We start from the raw sequence: 11,223 nt of genomic DNA on the forward strand, positions 1-11,223 counted from the left end.
TGAAAATGAATTTACAGATATAGATTACCAAGGGAGTTGTGGCCTACTTTTCCTTCCTCGTAGATTTCATGCGTCCATTGAGGTCAACTTGAAATCTCTCATACAATGGCAATGTATAAGCTTATGATAAGAGTAAACTTTTTTTTATTTTTTATTATGTATCTGTGCCTCAACATAGCCTGATTAAACTCATCATATCTTTGCGTCAGGTATGATATTTGATATTTTAATGTTCTACAAATATAATACAGTGACATCTTTTCCTCACGTTTATTATTGTCATCATTATGGTTGTCATTGTTGGTATTATAATGGAAATAGGTATATGTAGAAGGGAATAGGTCTGTGTAGCCTACAATAGGCCTATAACATAATATCTTGTCTTAGATAAATGGCTAAATGTTGTATGATTGTGTGCTATCTGAGGTGAAAGTGGCCTCCAGTTTGATAGGCCTTCAAAGCTAGAGCTCAGTCCGTGAAACCTATCGGCTTTGTGATTATTATGATAATAAAATGTAGGTAAGGACAGTGGGTAGATTTGGATAAAAATCTATGAATTAAGCATTTTATGTGAGCATTAGCCTTTACAAACTAAAATCATTAAAGAAGATGACATTAGGCTGGTGTTTTAGTCCTATAGCAGCGTAGGTCAAAAACAAAATAATGTCCACATGACGATATATAGGCTATTGATTTGCATCTTGGCAAAGAGAGAAATAACCGGACAGTCTCTTTTTCGAGTCGAGAATAGCCTGGTGTTGTTTTGTAGTACCTTAATCAACGTGCGGATTTGACAACAATGAAAACAGTAGCCTACTGTTTGTCTTTCTGTCAATTACATATATTGTTATACGGATATAAAGCGAAGTTGAGGGCCACATACTCCAGGCCAGCGTCTGAGTGCTGAAGCTCGGGTGTCAGCATGCCTACTCAGAGTTTTCCAGCCACAGAAGGTGATCTTTCACCCTGACCTCCTAAAATACCTTTTAATTTTCGTTATGTAGCTGCTGACCATTTTACCTCCAGCTACTTGCTATCCATACATGTATCTCACCATCCAGGCTTTCTCGGCGCGGATCGATAGGGCAGCATCTGCTCCAGGAAGGCATCGGTCCCACCGCACACGGAATTTTTTCAACGCCAGAATTGCTCATCTCTGAAAATTAAACTGACAGTTAGATATGATTAGTATGCCTAGTATCAACCACATCTCCTTCTCTCAACTCCCAAATCTCTCGATCTGACACACACACACACACACACACACACACACACACACACACACACACACACACACACACGCACACGCACACGTACACGCGCGCACACACACACGGACAGACTGACACACAGTGGACTCACCAAATATGTGCTGTGTTAAATGAAAAGCCAGAGCAATATCTGCTATAGGTCGAGTATCTTATGTAAAAAGGTCGCATTTAAACGAATGGCCTCATTGATTTTGTTTAGAACTACAGATTGAAGTGTGCAGTCTGGTGTCAATGGGCCTGCTCAACCGTGGTTTGAGTGCTGATTAAGAGGTTCCCTAAATGAATCAGCTACAAGCGTGTCACTTGACAACGTTTAGGTGTAAAGAGGTTGGATTTACATTTCCCTCAAATCTCCAAAATAAGAAAAAAAAGAAGCTTTAAAGCAGGAGGACATTATAATATAATTCAGATGAGCTCTATGGAGAGATACCGATTGAAGTATTCCAAAATGGGTGGTAAGAGTCTACACCACGTAGTCAATATAAATAGTTTTTCAATAGTCAATAAGACAGTAATGCGATTCTTATAATTGCATATGCATGACTAATAACATTTGTTATTATTAATAGACCACTGTGACTAATAATAATAGTAACAGGGTAATGTTATAATAATCACACAATAATAAGAATACAACCACCACTACTACTACTACTGCTACTACTATTAGTAATAATAATAATCAAAATAAAGGAAAATATGGACAAAAACAATTGTTTACAGTTAAATCTGCAGTCCGGCATCAGGTTAAAGATAATAATATGGTTGTATAGCATGGATGGACACAAAAGCACAACACAGTAGGTTATCTCAGTGAGCTACAGTAGACAAGCCGTTGCAGTCCAGGATCAGGTGAATTAAATAGCTGAACCATGGTCAGGATGTTCGCATAACTCATAAACTCTGCATGCTATTAGATACAAAGGCTTAACTTTGGGGTTGTGAGAAAGGGTTCGTCTTCACCTAGTTGGTAAAACCCTGTCCCCTCCCTGGAGACGTTGGCCGAAGCGAAAGGGTTAATTGGAGTTGGAATTTCATTGCACATCTGTCAGATTTTTAAGACTGTGACGTAGCCTACTGAAAGGAGCGAGTGTGAGCGGGGGAGGAAGAGAAGCGAAAGAGTTGGTGGGGCTGAAATCGATGAAGTAGCAGGCTGAGGGAAGAGGAGGAGGAAAATCTCACGAGATAATGAAAGAAAAAGAGGAGAGCTGCTAGGTAGAGAAGAGCAAGGCTACATATGGACGTTTGACTTTAAAAAAGACCAAAAGGACAGGGAAAGGACGTATACCTAACCGCCAATTGTTTGGCCTCTGTTTTATTGTATGTAGCATCCCTCGGTGCATCTGACCAATTGTGTGAATCTGCGCGGACAGGCTGGAAGACAAGAGACAAGCGACACAATCGGAGAGATGCAGAGGACCGACAACAGACGCGGATGCGCTCATATAACAGAATAAGGTAGGAATAATACAATTGAGGTCACATATCTGTTAATTTTGGGTGTCGTTATATCTCAAAACAACTTAAATGCTCCGACATTTCCTAAACAGAACATATGACCACCATTCGTTGTCCGAATTGTGTTGAGAAATATGCAAGAACGTTAATGTCCAAAGAATCGTGTGCGCGCTCATCGAGTATTTAGAACTTTGCTTGAGAGGCAATAATGTGATTTGTAAGAGTGGATTTGCCTGTGAAGACATCGCGATGTCATTTATTTGTGTTACACATGCATTGATCGGCTCTCGTAGGAATGAAAAAAATTACACTTAATGTGTGAAATGCTTGTGACTGTGGTTATAGTCTACAATAGCCTAGACGTCACTATTGCATGAGCAGGCTATAACTAAAATACAGACAAGTAAACATTTGATCTCCCGCAGGCAAAAGAGCGACGATTCTGCGGTGGAACACAGTTGAAGCCCAAAGAAAGGATAAGAAGAGTGTTGTAGCACAAATCCAAATAATGTGATAGTTAATCTTACTGACGCTGCTTCACACTTGATTTCCTGGAGTTTGAAGGAGTTTAAAGAGATTACTTAAGTTGTTATCAGATAATTAATTGGACAGTATAGAAGCACATAAATCAATCCATTCAGAAATCAATAAATCCATAGTATTGTGCAACAGGAGAAGGGCCATCCAGACTGTTAGTCTACTGTTAAACAACAACTAGGCTACTGAAACAACACCATAAAGATAGAAAAAAAGGGAAATTCACTAAATTCAAAATGGATGGAAGTCTAGGGGAGATGTCTGTCCAAATCCACTCTGAGCTCCATAGTCAGGATGGCAGAGCGATGCTGCATTCACGGGACCTTTCAGCTGCTTTCCCCAGGCCCTCCCTTGGGGGGCACTCCATGTCCCTGGAGCCTGAGCACCGACCTCCAGGTTTCGACCACTCCATGTCAGCACTGGGCTATGGAGGAGATGCTCCATCTAGCTGTGGCAGCACGTACACCACACTAACCCCCCTGCAGCCTTTTGATGACAAATTTCACCACCACCATCACCACCACCATCCCTGCCTGCCGGTCAGCAATGTCATCGGGAGCTTTACTCTCATGCGCGAGGACAGAGGCCTGGGTGGCAACTTCTACAACCCTTACGGCAAAGATCTGGGGATGACACAGAGCCTTTCACCACCTTCTACAGGCTCTGGCTTGGGGACACCCATGCATGGTTACGGGACACTGGGAAACAGCCCCAACGGCAATGGTGGCCAGATGCTTCCAAGTGGTTACGAGGTCCACGGGGGCAACATCTTCTGCAGGACGGCAGACTTCGGCAGGGAGATGTCCCCTCCAGGGCTGGGCGGCGACTCGTCAGTCAGCCATCAGCTGAACAAGATGGAGGCTCACCAACACGCGCCCAGCCACCATCCTCACATCTACAGTCAGCACTACCAACACCACCACCCCAGCCAACAGTCCTCAAAGGCCGGGGAGCTCCCCCACTCCTCGTCCTCTTTGCCCAGCAGTGAGGGCATGCTGCCCAGCTCCCAGGGTGGTGGAGGTGGAGAGGAGATCGACACCAGGGACGTGGCCCAGAGGATCATCACTGAGCTGAAGAGGTACAGCATTCCCCAGGCCATCTTTGCAGAGAGGGTGCTGTGTAGGTCACAGGGCACTCTGTCTGACCTCCTGAGAAACCCCAAGCCCTGGGGCAAGCTCAAGTCTGGCCGCGAGACCTTCAAGAGGATGTCCCGCTGGCTGCAGGAGCCCGAGTTTCAAAGGATGGCCTCACTGCGTCTGGAGGGTAAGACTTCTTTCCATTTCTCTCCACATCTGTCTTTCTCTCCATGTTTTTCTCCAAAAAATCCAACAAGATCTGTATGCTGATCAGAGGAATGAAAAATGAGTTGTGCCTTTCCTATGTTCCTAAAGGATATATTTGAATGACAGGACCATAGTTTGTACGGTTACAGAGTATTCAAGGAGCAGGGTACACAATGTATTGTGATCTAGTTAAACCATTAGAGTGGACATTTTTCCTTCATAAATGAACCATGGAGATCATAATTACAAGGACTATTGTTGGTGAAACCACCATAAAATACGATTTGTTTGTGCATGCCTGACGTTAAGAGTTGGGGAGATAGTTAGGAAATGTTGTTTCTTTTGTGGAAAGATACACTTGTTTTTTTCACCCACACTTCATATGCAATCCCCATATCTAATAAATAATATAGGTGAAATGGGAGTACAAGATATAACAACATTATGAAAAAAATAGATTTTTAAAAGGCAGTACATGATTTGTTGGTTGACATCGGATATTCTTTAGGGATATGCACTAAAGAAGATAGCACACTATACAGTGCAGTGTTACTGCGTTGTCACTCCATAGGGACTGAGAACCCATCTGAAACACGAAGCACAGAAAGAGATCCAAGTGAACACAGTAATATGATATGGGCTGAGAGGAGTGTGCATATGTCGGCAGGGGTCTGTGAGCTGTGCAAGCAAGCACAGTTGATCACAGCTTTTCGCTATCTGTCAGCAGCACAACTGATTAAGCCCAAAAGCACAATAGGGCTCATAAGTAATGATTGTGCACTCTTGCAATCCTCTCACAATTATTGATCTTTGATTGTGTAGCTCTCTGAACACATGTGTACATCCTCAGTTCGAGAAAATGTTACAATTATCATACTCAACCCAGTTACAGGTGATTCTCTTTTAGATTTCCAGAGTTTCTGTTATGTGACAGCTTTGTTGTCTACAGTATATATTCAATGCATCCAATCTTTACTTGAAGCAGTGTTATTGTGCAAGGAAGGAAACGTTTTCCCCCTGCCGCTGAGGTGTGCCATCTGTAAACTTTAGCATTTTTTTGCATTCTGAGAAAACACTACCTTTTTATCATAGATGACACAACCATTTGGATTGTCTTGCAGTATTCTTGTCATTTTACCACAATGCTCATAGATTTTTTTTCTCACAACTCACTGCTCACAATTCAAGGAGCAGATCAATCCTAGTCATAAAAAATGAAGGAGCTTACATGGGGGATGTATTGCAAGCGTACTAACATTTGACAATGCTTCTCCCCCACACAATCTAAACTTGCATATTTAGTTATTGGCAAAGGCACAATTTGGACAGCTTTGCACTTTTCTACATAACCTACTTTCTGAGAGGGTTGTTTTTCCCTTCCCAGCCAACCCCCTTTTGTTTAATTACAAGCCTCTATTGATTTCCATGGGAAAGAGCAGCACGCCATGCCCACACATACCTCGACCGCATCAGCAGATCGAGACAGGAATTAGAATGCACAGTGCCCTGTGCTCCCTAGTCTGAAGATAGCTCAAGTGTTCTTTGCTTCACGCCTCAAGTTTTAAGATGATCCACCTTAATGCAGCACTCCCTTTAAATACCCACCAGCTCCTTCAGCATCTCAGTGTCTCAGCCAGCTCTCCATGTTTATTGTTATCATGCCAGTTATCTTCCCTCGACATCATGTTTCATTATGCAAAGCTTTAGGATAAATGGTGGACCTGATTATGTAATGTCATCGTCTTTTAATATTCCTCTTTATGCGGAGACATTCTGAAGCGCTTACATGGAGAAGGTTATTTTATTTTCTCCTGTTTAGTGGTTATGCTCTCTGGATTACTGCACTGCATATTAGATGCATCTTCAGGCCAACCTCAGGCTGTGGAGGAGGCAATCAGGCTTTAGTCAGAGAAGAAGGCAGGGTGCAGCTAAAGACCACGCAGTGGTGCTTGAACACTTTCAGTCGCGAGGGATCAGGGAACCTAACTTTAAAGATGATGGCTGAAGCCCTTGACTGAAGGTCTAAATGAATAAGAAAGGTCAATGCGGTTTATGTCTCAGGTCCAGTGGCTGCGCCATCCCCCAGTAATGAAAGCCATGAAGCCAATCCACTGTATGTACGCTACTATATTCAGTTCAGTTATCCTAGCTCAAAGGTCACAAGGGAAACATTTGCATATCAAAAATGAGTAACATTCCAGTGTGGTTTTAACAGCCCAGTCTCCCAAACAAACAATGTTGTTTTTATTGGGTTGTTGCAGCTCCCCATTCTGGCGCTGAAGGGGTTAACTAGCCTCTATGGGTCGAGGAGTCTGAGCTGCACAGATTTAATCAATAATTTCTATCAGCCCCTGGCCCAAGAAATCAGCAGGGGGTGGGCTGGGGCTGGAGGGGGGACAGGGAGGGGGTCGGCTAGGAGGGGGTGGAGGTTCAGACGCCGGGGGGTAGGGAAAGGGCTTTCGATCACGTTTCAGCAACACGAGACAAGGGCATACATCATGATCAGGGGCTGTTCCCACGATCATAAGAAGCCTATAGGGGAATATTTATGTCTCCAGGAGTAGCCCCAGTGCCAGGGATTTATAACATGGTAATTGCAAGCCTTTTACACATGATTACAGCGTAAGGAAGCATTTACTTAATGGCTGGCGTTATGATCGCCAGCCAGGGAGGGAGAAATGGATAGGATGGAGGGGCAGAGGAAAAAGGGAGGTGTAGGACACCCTGACTCCTCCAACAACCCATAATTCCACAGTACAAGCAAGCTAACCACTACTTTCATGTCATTGCTTTCATTACCATGTGTTTCTGAACACAGGATAGTATGGGTTCTATAGCTGCAGTCTTCGTATTGACACGGTAGGAATATATAATGGCAGTAAAACATGTAGCAGTTGGGAAAACCTATTTCTTTTAGTTGTGGTAATATTGACATGCTTTAGGAATTTCAGGCCGTTCAGATTTGAATGAGAAATGGTTCGATAACTCTCAGAAATGTAAATGAGCTGTAGATGCCTAAAAGGTAACAGGCCCTGTAATCTCAAGTTGACAAGAGGTTAGACATCCCAGAGTCTAACATTTCCTTCAGATAATGTTTCAGAGTAAATATACAGTGGGAATTACAGCACAATGTATTAAGGCACAACATTCACATTTGCTAAACTAGACCTCAGCTATAGGCTAGTACATTTGAAATGTTGTCGTTATGGTGGCACAGCTAATAAATGTCCTAATGATAAAATATCTTTCAGTTGTCTTTGAGTTGCCATTTAAACCCATTTACCGTGGGTTTACAGCAAATATCAGGCCTATCAACCCTCAGTGTGTGAGATGATTTTCAATGGGGAGATATACAGTAAGCCAATCTATCTATTGAACATCTCAGCGCCTTTCTTGGAGACTGGGGGCAACCTCGCTGTGTGTGTGTGTGGTGTGTCACTGCTTACGCTTTAAAAAGACCCTCACCATCAGCAAAAAAGCAATGCAACCACACGCTGCTGATTGAGGTCTTAAAAGTGTGCATTTAGGTAATTACAAGAGTCACCCAAATATGTTTTAGTCTACATAGGGCTTCTGAACACTCGGAGCAGTGCAGACTCTGCTTGTTTCAATCCTCTCTGACGTAACCTATTTAATAGAAAATAAATTAGTTCTCCCTAAAGTGATTATCACTCACTCTCTCCGCCTCATGTAAATGACTTTTATGAGAAACTAATGATGTTGGAGTGTCCACTAAGACAAGTCAGCGGGGAAGAGGAGGGAAAAGGAAGAAGAAGGAAGGGGGGGGGGGGGGGGGGGGGGCTGTCTTCGTTTATGAAGACAACAGTGGGTGTAGTGTTTCCAGTACATACAGTATCTATTGTAGGCCTACTTGTGTATGTGGTCAAATGTTTAGTTGTGGGCAGAGTAGCCCATACACCTTCTATTGTCTAATCCTCATATGGATGCACTGCAGACACAGCCCATAGCCTCTACCATTTTCTCTCAACACTCTAATTAGGCCACATGTAAACATTGAACAATATACCATTTTAAGTGGGTAATTTCAAATGACTGAATTTTCTCTCAGAGACATGATGTTCTTTTACCTTGCGAGGACTGCACTGGCTGCTCTATACTATGATCCTGGACTGCAATTGTGTGTGCAATTGCCTACGGAGCATAAACACTTTTCACCCTCCTGTGAATGATGCACAGACTTGCACATACTGTAAGTAATTTACCATCCTAATGCAAAAAGCCTTTAGGGACCTTAATGTAAAAATTCCTTGCAGGCTACTTATAGTCTACATTTGGGTGCTATTTGGTTGGCATGGCAAATTTGACCAACCTCAAGTTGGCTTCTCTTTTCTGCCTTGGAAAACGTCTGTTATTCCTGTAGAATGGTAGCCTCTGCCCCCATTGCTACATCTCCGTCCTCTGTCCTGGATAACTGTAAACGGAAAACAACCACTTGGAATTTAGTCAAACTGAAATTCCAAATGAAAGCGAGGTTAAATTGTAGCCGAGTCTTACCAGTAAATGTGTAAAAATGTTTAGGTAAAAATGTAACACTAATTATTAAACAAAACTTTGATAGTCAATAATAACAACAACATAAGCCAGAACTGCAGGTAGGCCGATTGAAGTAGCCAATGTTGTTGTGCAAGAGGTAACATTTACATTTGATTTCATGCTCTAGTCTAGCGTAGGCTAATTCTGAAAACTCTCCACTTGCTCATGTACATGCTCTGTGTTAGTCTCATTTTCCCACCACACACAGGTCAGGTGTCACACAGGCGCACTGACTTGTCACAGGTCTGCACATGCCAACAGAAAACAGAGCAGGCTAGCCCAGTGACGTGCACACTGCATTTGCCTTTCGTTAACTAACACTCACCCTTTACTTTCCCCCCCGCTACTAGCACTGACTTTGCTGATAGCTACTTTATTGAGGAAAAATATACTTACTATGAGTGAGATATGTGCTTGTCCCACCTAGCTATCTGAAGATGAATGCACTAACTAATCTGGATAAGAGTGTCTGCTAAATGACTCAAATGTCAATGTCAAAATTCATTAAAAAACTAAATGCATGCCAAGAGGAACTTGTTAAGTTGTTATTTATCTGTAGCCTACTTTTTTGCTGGTCTAGTTGTCTAGTCAGCATTTATCCAAGTTGAGTGGCCTACTTGTATGTAATAGTGTGACAGCCTAATGTCTTGATTTCTGGTGGATTAGGTTTATTTGGCCAACTGTGCAGTGAAACAAGTTGCTGATTCATCTCTTTTAGCAAATCAAACTTGCTTAGCTAATCTGTTTTCCTTCAACAAATCCACTTTCTCTCAGCTAATCCATTTGTCCTAGTTAGCTAGCCCGTCTGTATTAGCTAAACCATTTTTCTACTTCTTCTGCCTACAGCTTGCAAGCGGAAGGAGGAGGAGCAGAGTAAACTGGAGCGCAACCAGGGTCCCAAGCGCACCAGACTGGTGTTCACGGACCTCCAGAGGCGTACCCTATTGGCCATCTTCCGGGAGAACCACCGGCCAGCCAAGGACCTCCAGGTCACCATCTCCCAGCAGCTGGGCCTGGAGCTCTCCACTGTCAGCAACTTCTTCATGAACGCCAGGCGCCGCAATGTCAACAAGTGGGCGGAAGAGGGCCGCCCCTCCTCCACAGGCTCCTCGGGCTCCAGCGTGTCCTCCTCCGCCGTGTCCTGCAGCACGGCCTGATGGAATAGAGGTGGGCTGGGTGGGCGTCGTGGCAGCAGAGGGCACATAGGCTGGTCTAGGTAGAGATCAGGCGTAATAATGTACTCCTCATTATCAGAGGGAGTGATGGAGTTGGCGTAGTTTAGTTTTTTATGAAGAATTATCACAGAGCATTTCAAACCAAAGTTGATCTCTCCTTGATATTGAAGCGGTGATACCCAGAATAATATGAGCACTTGTATGAGACAAGTTCCTATAATTTGAATGGTCGTGGGTGAATAGTTTATTTGAATTTTAAGAGGGTAACAGTGAGCATCCTTGATTTCTATAATTTTATCACATTCAATTTTAGTATGATAGGTTATGAAATGAAATCAAATTTAATTTGCCACATGCTTTGTTAACAACAGGTGTAGACTAACAGTGAAATGCTTACTTACGGGTCCTTTTCCAACAATCCAGAGTTAAAAGATGAAAAGTTATTTTTTTTTATAAAAAAAATGGCACAAGGAATAGTATGGTTATGAGGTTATTAATAATCAGGAGGAGCCATACTTTTGTTTGCCCTTAGGGCTAATTTCATCTCCCTTACTAGAAACAGAAATCAAGAGGCATCGCTGCGTTGCATAACACCCCTAATTCAAATTTTCACCACCCGTTACATCGACAGATCTCCATCATATGTCCTTTGTTTCTCTGAGGAGTCAAGATGAAGGTCACAGAGAATAACATGGGGATTGTGACAAAATCAGAGCTCCATCACGTTTTCTAAAGAATGCGGCATGTGTTCCCATATAACATGGTTCGCAGGACTGCAGAACTCTCTGGATGATCAGGAGGTTATTTCTCACTCCACGATTCTCAGTTTTCGATCATTACCTGTCACGAGAACCTTGACTTGTCTTTTACACTTCTTGACAACGGTACCAGCTTGAATGAATCACAGTTTTCAAGGAGCAACCTTGGTGTGTCTCATTTTAAATC

General features: G+C 42.9%; 1 protein-coding gene across 1 annotated transcript; it reads left to right on the forward strand.

Annotated features, from left to right (window-relative positions):
• The first annotated feature begins 2,359 nt into the window (after positions 1-2,359).
• Positions 2,360-10,328, forward strand: LOC110514668 (one cut domain family member 2-like). Its single transcript, XM_021593955.3, has 3 exons — positions 2,360-2,729; positions 3,155-4,529; positions 9,950-10,328. The coding sequence occupies exons 2-3, from the start codon at positions 3,503-3,505 to the stop codon at positions 10,258-10,260; spliced, it is 1,338 nt and encodes a 445-aa protein (XP_021449630.3). The 5' UTR covers positions 2,360-2,729; positions 3,155-3,502; the 3' UTR covers positions 10,261-10,328.
• The last annotated feature ends 895 nt before the right edge of the window (positions 10,329-11,223 follow it).

This window comes from Oncorhynchus mykiss, chromosome 3, assembly GCF_057628025.1.
Source record: "Oncorhynchus mykiss isolate SJ-2025 chromosome 3, ASM5762802v1, whole genome shotgun sequence".
Lineage (NCBI taxonomy): Eukaryota > Metazoa > Chordata > Actinopteri > Salmoniformes > Salmonidae > Oncorhynchus > Oncorhynchus mykiss.